Raw genomic sequence first — 19,703 nt, 5'->3', positions numbered from 1 at the left:
GAGAGATTTATATGTTCCTACTTTTTCTTTGGCAGTGTACTCTTGCCTTTGCAAATCACTACATTTCCATGCCAATAAAGCCTCTTGAATTAAATTGTATGAGACAGGGAGTGTGAGAGAGAGAGACAGAGAGAGAGAGAGAAGTAGAGAGAGATAAAGAGAGCGAAAGAGAGAGAGAAAGAAAGAGAGACAGACAAAGAAAGAGAGAGAGAGAGAGAGAGAGAGGAGAGGGAGAGGAGAGCAGGAGTGAGAAGGAGAGAGAGAGAGAAAGAAAGAGAGAAAGAAAGAGAGAGAGAGAAGGAGAGTGGGAGTGAGAAGGAAAGAGAGAAGGAGGGCTTATAGAAGAAATAAAGAAAGACCACCAAGGTATGTAGCAGAAGTGATTTCACCAGAGGGCTCTGGGTAATACAAACAGAGAGGGAGTCCTACCAGACTAACATTGTGTATGTAGAGATTCCCCTTTGAGATATACTACTATGAGTTTCCCACGCCTGTAGGATACAGAGACAGGGGAAATTAGTGTCTGTCCAAAATGGTACCCTATTACCTCTACAGGTGTGGGCCCTGGTCAAATAGTAGTGCACCGTATACAAAATAGGGTTCCATTTGGAACGGACCCTTCACAAACCAACACTGTGTCAACAGAGACTCCTCTCAGATAAGAGTTTTAAAACTCTGTAGGAAACGAGCTTCACATGGAGATTTCCTTTGAGATTCGTGTTTAATTTCGTTGAAAAGTGAAGTAAAGTGATGTTTTGTAGGATATCGGATCAGACAGGGATATCCTAACAAACTCCTAACAAAATAGGATATCCTAACAAACTCCTAACAAAATAGGATATCGTAACAAACTCCTAACAAAAGAAAAAGTTATTTTCGAGAGAGAATCTGTTATATACCCCAGAGGAAAGACAGGAACTCAGATCTTCTAGGAGACTGACAGAGACACACCACAGATACATTCATGTCCTGACAGACTGACAGAAACACACCACAGATACATTCATGTCCTGACAGACTGACAGAGACATACCACAGATACATTCATGTCCTGACAGACTGACAGGTTGTTCATGAGGAGAACAATTGTTTCCTGTCGATGCATTCTGACACAGCAGAGGTAGAGAGAGGCCACATACACAAGTGCATGCAGTGGCAGTGTACACACAGACAGACAGACAGACAGACAGACAGACAGACAGACAGACAGACAGACAGACAGACAGACAGACAGACAGACAGACAGACAGACAGACAGACAGACAGACAGACAGACAGACAGACTCGTAAAGACCCATGCACAGCGGTACTTAGCACTTACTCTATTCTTTCACTGTAATACCTACTGAAAATTGGACAGTGTAGTTAGATTAACAAGAATTTATGCTTACTTACAACCTCTTGCCTACATTAGCTCAACCGTCCCGTGGAAGGGACACCGATCCCGAAAAAGATTTATATAACATGTTTTCACCCTACATTTGAATTGCAGTTTCACGTGACATTTGTAGTTTCACATGTGAAAAACCTGCATATCAGAATTGAATTTGCCTTTTCACATGTGGAAAAACGTTCAAATGTGAATATCGAAATCTCATGTGGAATTGCGTTTTCACACACACACACACACACACACACACACACACACACACACACACACACACACACACACACACACACACACACACACACACACACACACACACACACACACACACACACACACACACACACACACACACACACGTAAAGACCCATGCACAGCGGTACTTAGCACTTACAGTACTGTGAGCTGGCTGCAGGTCATCAGAGTAGAGTAGCTAATGGTTAAGACCTGGTTCCCCTCAAAATCCCTGGAGAGAGAGAGAGAGAAAGAGGGGAGAGAGAGGGAGAGGGGAGCGAGGGGAGAGGGGAGAGAGGGAGAGGGGAGAGAGAGAGGGGGGGAGTGAGAAGGGGAGCGAGAGAGGGAGAGAGAGCGGGGAGAGGGGGAGAGAGTTAGAGAGAGAGGGGACAGAGAAAGAGAGAGGTAGGGGGAGGGAGAGAGAGGTGGGGGGAGGGAGAGAGAGGAGGGAGGGGAGAGAGTGAGAGAGAGGGGGAGGGGGAGAGAGTGAGAATGGGGCAAGAGAGAGAGAGAGAGAGAGAGAGAGAGAGAGAGAGAGAGAGAGAGAGAGAGAGAGGGGGGAGAGAGATAGAGGGAGGGGGAGAGAGAGTGAGAAGGTGGGGAGAGAGAGTGAGAAGGGGGAGGAGAAAGAGAGAGAGAGAGAGAGAGAGAGAGAGAGAGAGAGAGAGAGAGAGAGAGAGAGAGAGAGAGAGAGAGAACATTGGTGTTCACTTTTGGCTAACACACTCCTAAACTAGTCTCTTTGTCCACAGCAGGATTCATCTTCTCCTTTCACACTGGAGAGAGATACGGCTGTGTGTGTGTGTGTGTGTGTGTGTGTGTGTGTGTGTGTGTGTGTGTGTGTGTGTGTGTGTGTGTGTGTGTGAAGCAGAGCGCAGTAGCAGTGTGGGAGTTAGGTTGTTTGATAAGTCAGGAACAGACTCTCCCAATTAGAGCGCACGGACACACACACACACACACACACACACACACACACACACACACACACACACACACACACACACACACACACACACACACACACACACACACACACACACACACACACACACACACACACACAGCAGGAGTTGAAAACAAGTTTGATCAGATTATTTAATCCGTTTAGAAATGATGACTTTTATAATGAATCTCTGGCTGCATGTTGAAACAGTTTGTAATATAATTTGATAGGGGGTTATCTCTTTCTGTTTGTTAGTCTGTGCATGCCTTCGTGTGTGTGTGTGTGTGTGTGTGTGTGTGTGTGTGTGTGTGTGTGTGTGTGTGTGTGTGTGTGTGTGTGTGTGTGTGTGTGTGTGTGTGTGTGTGTGTGTGTGTGTGTGTGTGTGTGTCGGTGGATGGATGGATGGATGGATGGATGGATGGATGGATGGATGGATGGATGGATGGATGGATGGATGGATGGATAAATGTGACTAGTTTCAGGAAACTAGGCGTATGTCGAGCGTCACTACTTCACAAGAGAGGCATTTCAACGTAAACAGTAATTTTTTATCATAATGCATTTTTTTTGACAGAAATGCCTTCTGGAACATTCTAACTTTCATGTGCCTTCATAACAAACATGTATGCCATCTGTAAATACAAATACAATTGTTAAATTACGAGCCTAGTTGGTTTAGCCATGGAAAAAGTCAGAAACCTTTCCCCTGGACATGCCCAGAGACGAGTTCTGATTGGTCTGCCATGTAGGTCACTTCTGTCTATTACATGAGCTGCTCAGTATGTGTTGGTAATGCTTTCTAACGCAGCTTTCCTGAAAGATGTCACACAGTAGAACTGCATAAGAGTTGCTCTCCACTTTCTGGAGGACCGAGTTTTGAAATCAATAGAATTAGAGTATGATAGCTAAGGAGATGGAGAAAATTATGGCGTTTGACTGCAAATATGCAGACGGAGTTGAAAAGCGAACACACAGAAGGCTCTGGATTACATATTCAAACTAAGGGCAACCATGACATATTTATGTCACGACTTCCGCCGAAGTCGGTTCCTCTCCTTGTTCGGGCGGCGCTCGGCGCTCGGCGTCGCCGGTCTTCTAGGCTGTTATGGCTGCAGCCCGACACCGGTACACCTATGACAACATCCAGCTCAAGTGCAGGGCGCGAAATTCAAAAGATATTTTTTTTAAATATTTAACTTTCACACATTAACAAGTCCAAGACACCAGATGAAAGATACACTTCTTGTGAATCAAGCCAACATGTCCGATTTTTAAAATGTTTTACAGGGAAGACAAAATATGTAAATCTATTAGCTAACCACGTTAGCAAAAGACACCACTTTTCTAACTCCATCAGTTTCTTACTCCATCAGGTGCTATCACAAATTCGACCAAATAAAGATATAAATAGCCACTAACCAAGAAACAAATTCATCAGATGACAGTCTGATAACATATTTATTGTATAGCATATGTTTTGTTCGAAAAATTTGCATATTTCATGTATAACCCATAGTTTACATTTCAGCTACAATCAGAAATTGCACCGAAAGCAGCCATAATATTTACAGACACCAACGTCAAATAGCTAATTACTCATCATAAAACATTTCTGAAAAATACATAGTGTGCAGCAATTGAAAGACAGGCATCTTGTGATTCCAAACAATATTTCCGATTTATTAAATGTTTTACAGCGAAAACAAAATGTATCGCTATATTAGCGTAGCCACAATAGACAGAAACACTTGGGCGCCCACGGCCAGTTCACATGCACGACAGATATATGAAATAACATCATAAAATGGGTCTTACTTTTGCTGATCTTTCATCAGAATGTTGAACAAGGTGTCCTCTGTCCAGATGAGTCGTTGTTTGGATTCAGAATGGCAAATTTCCCTCTTCACTTAGCATTGGCACTAGCCGAGTGGCACAAATTTCTCCAACGTAAACACAGTCAGAGGACGGAACACGGCAAAACTCCCGAAAAAATTTCAATAATCTGATTAAACTATATTGAAAAAACATACATTACGATGATATGGTCACATGTATCAAAAAAAATTTGAGCCGGGGATAGTTATCGTCCGTTACGGCAGCAAAACAGAAGTCAATCCCACTTCCTTCAGAGTACCGGAAGTGGAAGGTCACGTCAAAGAAATAGGTTTTTTTCCACCACAGACCAAGATGAGCACAAAATTTCTTCTCTCACATCCTCTTGACACCAATAGGAAGGCGTATGGAGTGTAAGTAGACTCCTAAGTGTCAAGACCATGTATAGGCATCAAGTTGAAAAGAGCATCGATTTCTGACATTTCACTTCCTGGTCAGGAAAAGTGCTGCAGAAGGACTTCTGTTTCACTCAGAGAAATAATTCCAACTGTTTTAGAAACTAGAGAGTGTTTTCTATCCAAAAAGAATAATAATATCCATATTGTACGAGCAAGATTTGAGTAGGAGGCCGTTTGAAATGGGCACGATTTCACTGGCTACTCAACACTTTGCCTTGCAGCCATAAGAAGCTAGCCATCATCGATCCACTTTTCATTTTCCATTTGTTTTGTCTTTTCTTCTCACACACATGTTCTCAAATCCCCTCATTACATGTTGTGTATTTAACCCTCTGTTCCACCCATGTCTTTGTGCGGAATTGTTTATTGTAAGTGCATGTACAGGTTTTCTCTGGTGCGCGACGGGTTTTGTACCCATTTGTTTGTGGTTCTGGTTTCCGGTGGTTTTATGTATAAAACTCCTCCGTTGATGACCCAGTTTTGCTCTCCTGCGCCTGACTTCCCTGCCGCCAGTTACGCACTCCCTTACAATTTAACAGAGAGGGAGAAGCGTCCATCCATGTATACGAGTAAGAGAGTCTAGCTAGCTACATTTTCAGATGTTACACGCTTCTAATTTTGTCAGAAAGTCTTTTTCATTTCAAGTTAAAGTGTACTGTTAGCTAGCTTCGTGTATGATCTATGTAGTAAAAAGTTTCGTATCTCAGAGCCATTTGCATTGCTAGTTATAGACTAATTTTAGATAGCTAATATTGAACCTGGTTGGTTTGTTTCCTGCAGATGCATGCATGGTTGTAACTTTATGAGTTGGGATTATGTTTCATTGTTTAGCTAGCTAGCTACATGTCTAAACAAAATACTACACTATGCAAGTAACTATTTCAATAGAATTTGTATGATGTCACTGCAAGAACTGTCAATAGACGTAGCTGGTAAATTCGCTCTGGCTATTTACTCCGATTTCAGAGCACTCTCGTCTGAGTGTGCCAGAGCACAGAATAACTGACAAATTTAGAAACGCTCAACACCCGTTGAATATGGCCGGTGTCAGTAAACGTTGGCAAAAAAACGTCACTAAATTGTTGCCAGCAGCACAGTTGCAGTCACCAGCAGATAACATTAAAACAGATGGGATGGGATGATAGATAGATGTCTAGACAGATGGGATGATAGATAGATGTCTAGACAGATGGGATTATAGATAGATGTCTAGACAGATGGGACGATAGATAGATGTCTAGACAGATGGGACGATAGATAGATGTCTAGACAGATGGGATGATAGATAGATGTCTAGACAGATGGGATGATAGATAGATGTCTAGACAGATGGGATGATAGATAGATGTCTAGACAGATGGGACGATAGATAGATGTCTAGACAGATGGGACGATAGATAGATGTCTAGACAGATGGGATTATAGATAGATGTCTAGACAGATGGGACGATAGATAGATGTCTAGACAGATGGGATGATAGATAGATGTCTAGACAGATGGGATGATAGATAGATGTCTAGACAGATGGGATGATAGATAGATGTCTAGACAGATGGGATGATAGATAGATGTCTAGACAGATGGGACGATAGATAGATGTCTAGACAGATGGGATGGGACGATAGATAGATGTCTAGACAGATAGGACGATAGATAGATGTCTAGACAGATGGGATTATAGATAGATGTCTAGACAGATGGGACGATAGATAGATGTCTAGACAGATGGGACGATAGATAGATGTCTAGACAGATGGGATAATAGATAGATGTCTAGACAGATGGGATGATAGATAGATGTCTAGACAGATGGGACGATAGATAGATGTCTAGACAGATGGGACGATAGATAGATGTCTAGACAGATGGAATGGGATGATAGATAGATAGATGTCTAGACAGATGGGATGATAGATAAATGTCTAGACAGATGGGACGATAGATAGATGTCTAGACAGATGGGTTGGGATTATAGATAGATGTCTAGACAGATGGGATGGGATTATAGATAGATGTCTAGACAGATGGGATGGGATTATAGATAGATGTCTAGACAGATAGGATGGGATTATAGATAGATGTCTAGACAGATAGGATGGGATTATAGATAGATGTCTAGACAGATAGGATGGGATGATAGATAGATGTCTAGACAGATGGGATGATAGATAGATGTCTAGACAGATGGGATTATAGATATATGTCTAGACAGATGGGATGATAGATAGATGTCTAGACAGATGGGTTGGGATGATAGATAGATGTCTAGACAGATGGGACGATAGATAGATGTCTAGACAGATAGGATGGGATTATAGATAGATGTCTAGACAGATAGGATGGGATGATAGATAGATGTCTGGACAGATGGGATGATAGATAGATGTCTAGACAGATAGGATGGGATGATAGATAGATGTCTAGACAGATGGGACGATAGATAGATGTCTAGACAGATAGGATGGGATTATAGATAGATGTCTAGACAGATAGGATGGGATGATAGATAGATGTCTAGACAGATGGGATTATAGATAGATGTCTAGAAAAATGGGATTATAGATAGATGTCTAGACAGATGGGATTATAGATAGATGTCTAGACAGATGGGTTGGGATTATAGATACATGTATACTCACACCCAGCTGAGGTTAGGTGTGTGGTGACAGAGGCTGGGCTGGGGGAGCTGCACCAGAGATGTATTCACCATGGAGCTGGGGAGAAATCACACACTGTTGTTTAGAGAACACAGACACACCTGGACAGATGAACATTCACACACAGATGGAGGGACTGGCACACACACACACACACACACACACACACACACACACACACACACACACACACACACACACACACACACACACACACACACACACACACACACACACACACACACACCCTGTGACCTCCTTAGGGAAGACACACAGCTCGTAGACATTTGGAAAGAACAGAGAAAAGAGAAAAGATAATAAAAAAGAGAAAATAGAGAACAGAGAATAGAGAATAAAGAATAGAGAATAAACAGAGAATAGAGAATAAAGAACAGAGAATAAAGAACAGAGAATAAAGAACAGAGAATAAAGAATAGAGAAAAGAATAGAACATAGAGAACGGAGAATAAAGAATAGAGAATAGATCGAGAATAGAGAATAGAGAATAAAGAATAGAAAATAAAGAATAAAGAATATAGAGAATAGAGAATAAAGAACAGAGAATAAAGAATAGACAACGGAGAACAGAGAATAGAGAACAGAGAATAAAGAATAGAGAATAGAGAACAGAGAACAGAGAATAAAGAATAGAGAACAGAGAATAAAGAATAGAGAACAGAGAATAAAGAACAAAGAACAGAGAATAAAGAACAAAGAACAGAGAATAAAGAATAGAGAATAAAGAATAGAGAACAGAGAACAGAGAATAAAGAATAGAGAACAGAGAATAAAGAATAGAGAACACACTCCTACTGGATGCTGCCTTGGCAAAACTATAGGGAATGTTATCTAATGATGATTTCAATTTGTCAAACATCTCTTCATCTGTGTACGGCACACAGCAGTAGGTCAAAAAACTATTACAAATGTAGTTCACCAACTATAATTAGTAACAGCTCCATTGGAGGTATGCCTGTTTTATGAATGGCAGAACTAAGTTTCTTGATGCAATAGTTACTGTGGCTGCCTCTGACTAAATGACGCAAGTTTAGTTAGTCTCTCACACACACACACACACACAATCACCATGCACACACAGTCACAACGCACACTGTCTGTGTTCTTTTGCCCATTGTCACGATCATCGTAATGATGAGATCAAGGCGCAGCGTGCATAGAGTTCCACATCATTTTAATAAAGAGAAACTCACAAAACAATAAAGAACAAACGAAACTCTACTGGAGTGCACAAAGGCAACTTACTGTAGACAAGATCCCAATGGGGAAAATGGCTACCTAAATATGATCCCCAATCAGAGACAACGATAAACAGCTGTCTCTGATTGGGAACCATATCAGGCCAACATAGACATAGAAACACCTAGATGACCCACCCTAGTCACTATCACGCCCCAACCAACACAGAGAAAAACAGCTTACTATGGTCAGGGCGTGACACCCATCTTCATCTTTTTATTGGCCCGTCTGAGGTATGGCTTTTTCTTTATTATTCTTTATTATCTATATCATTATTATCTACATTATTATTATCTATATTATTATCTATATTATTATCTATATTATTATCTATATCATTATTATCTACATTATTATTATCTATATTATTATCTATATTATTATCTATATTATTACTATTTTGAATAGTATTATTATTATCTATATTATTATTAGTATCTTTATTATTATTATTATCTATATCATTATTATCTACATTATTATTACCTATTTTATTATCTATAACATTATTATCTACATTATTATTACCTATTTTATTATCTATATCATTATTATCTACATTATTATTACCTATTTTATTATCTATATTATTATTATCTATAACATTATTATCTACATTATTATTACCTATTTTATTATCTATATTATTATTATCTATATTATTATTATCTATAACATTATTATCTACATTATTATTACCTATTTTATTATCTATATCATTATTATCTACATTATTATTACCTATTTTATTATTTATATTATTATTATCTATATTATTATTATCTATATCATTATTATCTACATTATTATTACCTATTTTATTATTTATATTATTATTATCTATATTATTATTATCTATATCATTATGATCTACATTATTATTACCTATTTTATTATCTATATCATTATTATCTACATTATTTTTTTCCTATTTTATTATTTATATTATTATTATCTATATTATTATCAACACAGCATTGTTTGGAAAAAGCTCTCAAGGTAAGAATTCCACTGAACTGTTTTAACACCTGTTGTATCCTGTGCACCTGGCAAATATATGAATATAATATATAATAAATAAATAAATATATATCTATAAATCTCTGAAGCTGGAGTCTTATATCACCCTCTCTAACTTTAAGCATCAGCTGTCAGAGCAGCTTACCGATCACTGTACCCACAGCCAATCTGTAAATAGCACACCCAACTACCTCATCCCCATATTATTACCTACCCTCTTGCTCTTTTGCACACCAGTATCTCTACTTGCACATCATCATCTGCACATATATCACTCCAGTGTTAATGCTAAATTGTAAATATGTTCGCCTCTATGGCCTATTTATTGCCTTCCTCCCTACTCTTCTACATTTGCACACACTGTAGATATATCTTTCAATTTTTATTTTCTTTTGTATTATTGCCTGTACGTTTGTCACGCCCTGACTCTAGTTATATTTCGTTTTCTTTATTTTTTGGTAAGGTCAGGGTGTGACAAGGGTGGTTTGTTTAGTTTTTGTATTGTCTAGGGGTTTTTGTCTTGTCTAGGGTTTTTGTTTGTCTATGGGGATTTTGTATGGTCTAGGGGTTTGGAGGTTTATGGTGGCCTGAGTTGGTTCCCAATCAGAGACAGCTGTTTCTTGTTGTCTCTGATTGGGGAGCTTATTTAGGTTGCCATTTTTCCATGTTGGTTTTGTGGGTAGTTGTTTTCTGTCTCTGTGTCTGCACCAGACATAACTGTTTCGTGTTGGTCTATTTTGTTATTTTGTCTTAGTGTTCTGAGTTAAAATAAATATCATGTACCCGTACCACGCTGCACCTTGGTCCTCTTCTTCAAACAGCCGTTACAACGTTTTTATGTGTAACTCTGTGTTGTTGTTTTTGTCGCACTACTTTGCTTTATCTTGGCCAGGTCGCAGTTGTAAATGAGAACTTGTTCTCAACTGGCCTACCTGGTTAAATAAAGGTGAAATAAAAAATAAATATAAATAAAAAACTTGAAAGGGATAGGGAGAACGAGTGAGAAGACAAAGAACTAGAGTGAGTGAGGAAGACAAAGAACTAGAGTGAGTGAGAAAGACAAAGAACTAGAGTGAGTGAGAAAGACAAAGAACTAGACTGAGTGAGCAAGACAAAGAACTAGAGTGAGTGAGAAAGACAAAGAACTAGAGTGAGTGAGAAGACAAAGAACTAGAGTGAGTGAGAAAGACAACGAACTAGAGTGAGTGAGAAGACAAAGAACTAGAGTGAGTGAGAGGACAAAGAACTAGAGTGAGAAAGACAGAGAACTAGAGTGAGTGAGGAAGACAGAGAACTAGAGTGAGTGAGAAAGACAGAGAACTAGAGTGAGTGAGAAGACAAAGAACTAGAGTGAGTGAGAAAGACAGAGAACTAGAGTGAGTGAGAAGACAGAGAACTAGAGTGAGTGAGAAAGACAAAGAACTGGAGTGAGTGAGAAGACAAATAACTAGAGTGAGTGAGAAAGACAGAGAACTAGAGTGAGTGAGAAGACAAAGAACTAGAGTGAGTGAGAAAGACAAAGAACTGGAGTGAGTGAGAAAGACAGAGAACCAGAGTGAGTGAGAAGACAAAGAACTAGAGTGAGTGAGAAGACAAAGAACTAGAGTGAGTGAGAAGACAAAGAACTAGAGTGAGTGAGAAGACAAAGAACTGGAATGAGTGAGAAAGACAGAGAACTAGAGTGAGTGAGAAGACAAAGAACTAGAGTGAGTGAGAAGACAAATAACTAGAGTGAGTGAGAAAGACAGAGAACTAGAGTGAGTGAGAAGACAAAGAACTAGAGTGAGTGAGAAAGACAAAGAACTGGAGTGAGTGAGGAAAGACAAAGAACTAGAGTGAGTGAGTAAGACAGAGATGTGTTGAACATAGTTCTACAACAACATAAGATAAAGATACAGGTGAGGAGAACATAATGATGAGGAGAATGAGGAGAGGAGTAAGGAGAGAAGAAAGGAGAGGAGTAAGGAGAGGAATAAGGAGAGGAGAAGAGAAATAAGGAGAGGAAAAAAGGAGAGGAGTAGAGAGGAGTAAGGAGAGGAGAAAAGGAGAGGAGAAAAGGAGAGGAGTAAAGGAGAGGAATAAGGAGAGGAGTAAGGAAAGGAGTAAGGAGAGGAATAAGGAATGGAGAAAAGGAGTGGAGAAAAGGAGAGGAGAAAAGGAAAGGAGTAAGGAGAGGAGTAAGGAGAGGAGAAAAGGAGAGGAGTAGAGAGGAGAAAAGGAGAGGAGTAAGGAGATGAATAAGGACAGGAGTAAGGAGAGGAGTAAAGAGAGGACCAAGGAGAGGAGTAGGGAGAGGAGAAAAGGAGAGGAGTAAGGAGATGAATAAGGACAGGAGTAAGGAGAGGAATAAGGAGAGGAGTAATGAGAGGAATAAAGGAAAAAGTGAAGGAAACCACTATCATATTTTCAATGAGACTCATGAGGAGACGGATTTGAATTTTGTTATATTGTGTTTGGAACCAATGGCCCACAAAATGAACCTACCATTCTGAAATGCATCGCGTCCTAGACGTCATCATTATTAGTTTATAATTCCTACTCAGAAGATATTTTATGTTTGAATGCAGAATTATTATATTTTTTCAAATGCAAAATGAGATGTGAACAATCAATAAACAAGTAGAGACAACAGTGTGAAGGAGTGACAGAGGAAGGGACCGAGAGATCACTCCAGATACAAGGCAAAAATACTGAAATGAGTGCCCCGTACTGGGATTGAACCCGCAGTCTTCGGAGCCGGAGCTCCACCATCCGTCCTCAAAAGTTTTAGTAAGCCCAATCGGAATTAATGCCTAAAGTTTTACCTCTATCCCAAACTTGAATCCTTAACTTAACCCTAGAGCTCTTTAGGCATTCATTCAGACTGGGTTAAGGTCTGGCATAGGGTTAACCCTATGCCAGACCTTAACCCAGTCTGAATGAATGCCTAAAGAGTTGTTTCTGCTTTAACCCTATGCCAGACCTTAACCCAGTCTGAATGAATGCCTAAAGAGTTGTTTCTGTATGCCTACATTTGACATGTTTATCAAAGGACGTCGGAACATGAAGTCAGGCTGTGATATCTTGTTAAGGAGGGAAGAAAAACTATGTGTTTGGACAAAGAAAATGAATGACACATAAATTGATTATATTTCCTTCGTCAAACACAATGTGTGTTTGTGTGTGTGTATGCACGTGCATCTGTACGTGTGTGTGTGTGTGTGTGTGTGTGTGTGTGTGTGTGTGTGTGTGTGTGTGTGTGTGTGTGTGTGTGTGTGTGTGTGTGTGTGTGTGTGTGTGTGTGTGTGTGTGTGTGTGCGTGCGCGCTACTCACAGGAACATGAGGGAGGTGAGGCCGGTGAAGGTGTCTTGGGAAACACTGTTCAGAGGGTTGTGATCCAACACCCTGGTGAGAGAGAGAGAACCAACGATCTTACTGTACAGTTATGGAGAGAGAACCAAAGACCTTACGGTACAGGTATGGAGAGAGAACCAAAGACTTTACGGTACAGTTAAGGAGAGAGAGAGACAACCAAAGACCTTACGGTACAGTTATGGAGAGAGATAGAACCAAAGACCTTACGGTACAGTTATGGAGAGAGAGAGAGACAACCAAAGACCTTACGGTACAGGTATGGAGAGAGAGAGACAACCAAAGACCTTAGAGTACAGTTATGGAGAGAGAGACAACCAAAGACTTTACAGTACAGTTATGGAGAGAGAACCAAAGACTTTACGGTACAGTTATGGAGAGAGATAGAACCAAAGACCTTACGGTACAGTTATGGAGAGAGAGAGAACCAAAGACCTTACGGTACAGGTATGGAGAGAGAGAGAGACAATCAAAGACCTTACGGTACAGGTATGGAGAGAGAGACAACCAAAGACCTTACAGTACAGTTATGGAGAGAGAGACAACCAAAGACTTTACAGTACAGTTATGGAGAGAGAGAGACAACCAAAGACCTTACGGTTTTGTTATGGAGAGAGAGAGAACCAAAGACCTTACAGTACAGTTATGGAGAGAGAGACAACCAAAGACCTTACAGTACAGTTATGGAGAGAGAGACAACCAAAGACCTTACAGTACAGTTATGGAGAGAGAGACAATCAAAGACCTTACGGTACAGTTATGGAGAGAGAGACAACCAAAGACCTTACAGTACAGTTATGGAGAGAGAGACAATCAAAGACCTTACAGTACAGTTATGGAGAGAGAGACAATCAAAGACCTTACGGTACAGGTATGGAGAGAGAGAGAGACAATCAAAGACCTTACGGTACAGGTATGGAGAGAGAGAGAGACAATCAAAGACCTTACGGTACAGGTATGGAGAGAGAGAGAGACAATCAAAGACCTTACAGTACAGTTATGGAGAGAGAGAGACAACCAAAGACCTTACGGTTTTGTTATGGAGAGAGAGAGAACCAAAGACCTTACAGTACAGTTATGGAGAGAGAGACAACCAAAGACCTTACAGTACAGTTATGGAGAGAGAGACAACCAAAGACCTTACAGTACAGTTATGGAGAGAGAGACAACCAAAGACCTTACGGTACAGTTATGGAGAGAGATAGAACCAAAGACCTTACGGTACAGTTATGGAGAGAGAGAGAACCAAAGACCTTACGGTACAGTTATGGAGAGAGAGACAACCAAAGACCTTACGGTACAGTTATGGAGAGAGAGACAACCAAAGACCTTACGGTACAGTTATGGAGAGAGAGAGACGACCAAAGACCTTACGGTACAGTTATGGAGAGAGAGACAACCAAAGACCTTACAGTACAGTTATGGAGAGAGAGACAACCAAATACCTTACAGTACAGTTATGGAGAGAGAGAGAACCAAAGACCTTACGGTACAGTTATGGAGAGAGAGAGACAACCAAAGACCTTACGGTACAGTTATGGAGAGAGAGAACCAAAGACCTTACGGTACAGTTATGGAGAGAGAGACAACCAAAGACCTTACGGTACAGTTATGGAGAGAGAGACAACCAAAGACCTTACGGTACAGTTATGGAGAGAGAGAGACAACCAAAGACCATATAAAGTAAAATACATCCAAAGTGCCAAAAGATGTCATACATTTATTCAACACAGTCTAACCCTACAGAGAAATTACACAATACAACAGATTTGCTTTACATGAAATACAGTACGTAGCTTAATGGCATATCTGATTGTGCTTTCAGCCAAATAATGACCACAAACTATTAATATGAGCATATCCAAAGAAGCTTTCAAAGTGCTCAATTAAGCAAACTGTGAAAAACAATGAAGAAAAACAATGAATCTGCTCGATTGAGCCACAGAGCACAGATACCTTAAAAAAGAGGAAGGGACGTATCCTTCGCATAGAGTTGATCATACTGTTGTGGCCTGTGGAATGTTGTCTCACTCCTCTTTAATGGCTGTGAAAAGTTGCTGGATGTTGGCGGGACCTGGAACACGCTGTCGTACACGTCGATCCAGAGCATCCCAAACATGCTCAATGGGTGAAGCGTCTGTGAGTATGCAGGCCATGGAAGAACTGGGACATTTTCAGCTTTCAGGAATTGTGTACAGATCCTTGCGACATGGGGCCATGCATTATCATGCTAAAATATGAGGTGATGGCGGTGGATGAATGGCATAACAATGGGCCTCAGGATTTCGTCAGGGTATCTCTGTGTATTCAAATTGCCATCGATAAAATGCAACTGTGTTGGTTGTCCGTAGCTTATGCCTGCCCATAACATAACCCCACTGCCATCATGGGGCACTCTGTTCACAACGTTGACATCAGCAAACCGCTCACCCACACGACGTCATACACGTGGTCTGCGGTTGTGAGGCCAGTTGGACGTACTGGCAAGTTCTCTAAAGCGACGTTGGAGGTGGCTTATGGTAGAGAAATGGACATTAAATTCCCTGGCAACAGCTCTGGTAGACATTCCTGCTGTAAGCATGCCAATTGCCCGCTACCTCAAAACTTGACACATCTGTGGCATTGTATTCTGAGACCAAACTGCACATTTTAGAGTGGCCTTTTATTGTCCCCAGCACAAGGTGCACCTGTGTAATGATCATGCTGTTTAATCAGCTTCTTGTTTTGCCACCACTGTCAGGTGGATGGATTATCTTGGCAAAGGATAAATGCTCACTAACAGGGATGTAAACACATTTGTGCACAACATTTGAGAGAAATAAGCTTTTTGTGCATATGGAAAATGTATGGGATCTTTTATTTCAGAATATGAAACATGGGACCAACACCTTACATGTTGCATTTATATTTTTGTTCAGTGTAAATACAACAACTTGAAGGTGTTATTTCTATAAATGTATTCTGATTTAAACTACTGTCAAATCTTCTAGTGTAACCACAATTGGGACTCAGTCTTAAATGGGATTTGAACTCCTTACCTACTGGTTGTAAGAAACTTGAAATGTCCTGCTACAGTGCACTTACACCACCAGAAGCATCAGTGTGAAATAAATATTGCCACAGACTTATTGGCAAGAATTATTTTCTGCACTTTGCTAAAAGCTGCCCAGAATAAAGGAAATAATTGTCCAATTATCACCACCAAGGTAACATCAACATTAAACTTGCAATGACAGTTGACATAGCGTATGCATGCATTATTCAGGGTTTTGAACTTGCAACCTCTTTGTTGGTAGTGGATAAAAATTTCTGCAGTGCCACCAGGACCATATATTGACTCTCTTAAAAATAAGGGTAGGGTTAGGTACACTACAGTGTTGTTCCCTGGGGTATGAAAAGGTCAAAGGTACACTTCACAGGTACACATTTGAACTCCCATGGTACATTTTGGTATCTTGTAGGTATAATGGGACATTTTCTACTTAATATTTTGAATATAAGGTATGATCATCACTGCACTTTGATAGGTGGGGGCAATGTATTGGTGGGGTCATTAGCATATGTGGGGGCGTGCGTAAATATATGTGTATTTGTGCCAACCGTCAGTGGAAGTGTTGTAGGAGTTTAAGTGTTTGATGGTTATGCAGATGTAAGTAGATCACCTCCTTTATACTGTCTGTTCTGTAAACGGTGTAAGAGAATACAGTGCCTTGCAAAATTATTCACCCTGTTACGTATCCAATGGTGAATGAAGGAGTCAGGCGCAGAGAGCAGGGTAGTTTCGAGCAAGTGGATATATTTTAATATTCCAAAATAGAATATAAACGAGACGGCTACGCCACACAACAAAAGGGCGCGTCAACATCCAGTCCACAATAAACAAGGACAAAATCCACACGAATACAAACACCACAAACAGAATAACAAGCCCGCACAAAAGCCAGTGGGCCTACTGCCCTTAAATAGCCTACCCACAAAACTAAACTCAAAACAGGTGCACCCAATCAGCCCAAACTAACAGAAACAAAAAGAAGAGAATCGATGGCAGCTAGTAGGCCGGTGACGACGACCGCCGAGCGCCGCCCGAACAGGAAGAGGCACCATCTTCGGCGGGATTCGTGACAGTACCCCCCCTCTGACGCGCGGCTCCCGCAGCGCGCCGACCCCGGCCTCGAGGACGACCCGGAGGGCGAGGCGCAGGGCAATCCGGGTGGCGGCGGTGGAAATCAACCAAGAGGGAAGGATCTAAAATGTCCCTCCCCGGTACCCAGCACCTCTCCTCCGGACCGTACCCCTCCCAGTCAACGAGGTACTGCAGGCCCCTCACCCGGCGTCTCGAGTCCAGAATAGCTCGTACTGTGTACGCCGGGGACCCCTCGATGTCCAGAGGGGGCGGAGGGACCTCCGGTACCTCACCTTCCTGAAGGGGACCAGCTACCACCGGCCTGAGGAGAGACACATGAAACGAGGGGTTAATACGATAGTAAGAAGGGAGTTGCAATCTATAACACACCTCGTTTATCCTCCTCAGGACTTTAAATGGCCCCACACACTGCGGCCCCAGCTTCCGGCAGGGCAGGCGGAGGGGGAGGTTTCGGGTCGAGAGCCAGACCCTGTCCCCTGGTGCGAACACAGGGGCCTCACTGCGGTGGCGGTCAGCGCTCTTCTTCTGCCGTTCCCTGGCCTGCCTGAGAGAGTCCTGGACTGCCCGCCAGGTCTCCCTAGAGCGCTGTACCCACTCCTCCACCGCAGGAGCTTCGGTCTGGCTCTGATGCCACGGAGCCAGGACCGGCTGGTACCCCAGTACGCATTCAAATGGCGACATGTTGGTTGAGGAGTGGGTTCTGGACCAACTCTGCCCACGGGACGTACCTCGCCCATTCTCCTGGCCGGTCCTGGCAATACGACCTCAGAAACCTACCCACTTCCTGGTTCACTCTTTCCACCTGCCCAGAAGTAAGGCTGACCGAGACCCCCAGACGCTCCATAAACGCCTTCCACACCCGGGACGTGAACTGGGGACCTCGATCAGATACGATGTCCTCCAGCACCCCGTAATGCCGGAAGACATGGGTAAATAGAGCCTCCGCAGTCTGTAGGGCCGTAGGGAGACCAGGCAATGGAAGGAGACGACAGGACTTAGAAAACCGATCCACAACGACCAGAACGGTAGTGTTCCCCTGAGATGGGGGAAGATCAGTCAGAAAATCTACCGATAGATGAGACCATGGCCGTTGTGGAACCGGGAGGGGTTGTAACTTCCCTCTCGGCAGGTGCCTAGGAGCCTTACTCTGTGCGCATACCGAGCAGGAGGAGACATAGAGTCTCACGTCCTTAGCCAAGGTGGGCCACCAGTATTTCCCCCTAAGACCACGCACTGTCCTCTCAATCCCCGGATGACCCAAAGAAGGTAGTGTGTGAGCCCACCGAATCAATCGATCACGGACACCAAGCGGTACGTACCTAAGGCCAGTCGGACACTGGGAAGGCGCAGGTTCTACCCTCAACGCCCGCTCGATGTCCGCGTCCACCTCCCATACCACCGGGGCCACCAGACAAGAGGCTGGAAGGATGGGAGTCGGATCGATGGGCCGGTCATCCGTGTCATAGAGACGGGACAGCGCGTCGGCCCTAGTGTTGAGGGAACCTGGTCGATAAGAGATCGTGAATCTAAAGCGTGTAAAGAACATGGCCCACCTAGCTTGACGCGGATTCAGTCTCTTCGCCGCTCGGATATACTCCAGATTGCGGTGGTCAGTCCAGATGAGGAAAGGGTATTTAGCCCCTTCAAGCCAGTGTCTCCACACCTTGAGGGCTTTTACCATAGCTAGTAACTCCCGGTCCCCCACATCATAGTTCCGCTCCGCCGGACCCAGCTTCTTAGAAAAGAAAGCACAGGGACGGAGCTTCGGTGGCGTGCCCGAGCGCTGTGATAGCACGGCTCCAACACCAGCCTCGGACGCATCCACCTCCACTATGAACGCTAACGAAGGGTCCGGATGCGCCAACACGGGAGCCTCAGTAAACCGTGCCTTCAACTGGTTGAAGGCTCCCTCTGCCTCGGCCGACCACCGTAGACGCACCGGCCCCCCCTTCAGCAGTGAGGTAATGGGCGCCGCCACTTGGCCAAAACCCCGGATAAACCTCCGGTAGTAATTGGCAAACCCTAAAAACCGCTGCACCTCCTTTACCGTGGTCGGAGTCGGCCAATTACGCACGGCGTTAACGCGGTCCCACTCCATCACCACCCCCGAGGTGGAAATGCGATAACCCAGGAAAGAAACGGCTGGTTTGGAGAACACACATTTCTCAGCCTTGACGTATAGGTCATGCTCCAGCAGTCGCCCAAGCACCCTGCGCACCAGGGAGACATGCGCGGCGCGTGTGGCAGAATAGATCAAGATGTCATCAATATATACTACCACACCCTGTCCCTGCATGTCCCTGAGAATCTCATCTACAAAGGACTGGAAAACGGCTGGAGCATTCTTCAACCCATACGGCATGACGAGGTACTCATAGTGGCCTGATGTGGTACTAAACGCTGTTTTCCACTCGTCT

General features: G+C 42.7%; 1 protein-coding gene across 1 annotated transcript in view; it reads right to left on the bottom strand.

Annotated features, from left to right (window-relative positions):
• The window catches only part of LOC120021152 (relaxin receptor 2-like), a 148,460-nt gene that overhangs the window by 79,542 nt on the left and 49,215 nt on the right, over positions 1 to 19,703 (bottom strand). The window contains exons 9-11 of the mRNA XM_038964791.1: positions 13,104 to 13,175; positions 7,496 to 7,570; positions 1,782 to 1,853 (exon numbers count right to left, since the gene is read on the bottom strand). Of these exons, the coding sequence (XP_038820719.1) occupies positions 1,782 to 1,853; positions 7,496 to 7,570; positions 13,104 to 13,175 (219 nt within the window). The remainder of the gene's footprint in view (positions 1 to 1,781; positions 1,854 to 7,495; positions 7,571 to 13,103; positions 13,176 to 19,703) is intronic.

This window comes from Salvelinus namaycush, chromosome 26 (genome assembly GCF_016432855.1).
Source record: "Salvelinus namaycush isolate Seneca chromosome 26, SaNama_1.0, whole genome shotgun sequence".
In the NCBI taxonomy this organism is placed as follows: domain Eukaryota; kingdom Metazoa; phylum Chordata; class Actinopteri; order Salmoniformes; family Salmonidae; genus Salvelinus; species Salvelinus namaycush.
This window is presented reverse-complemented; position numbering and strand designations above follow the sequence as displayed.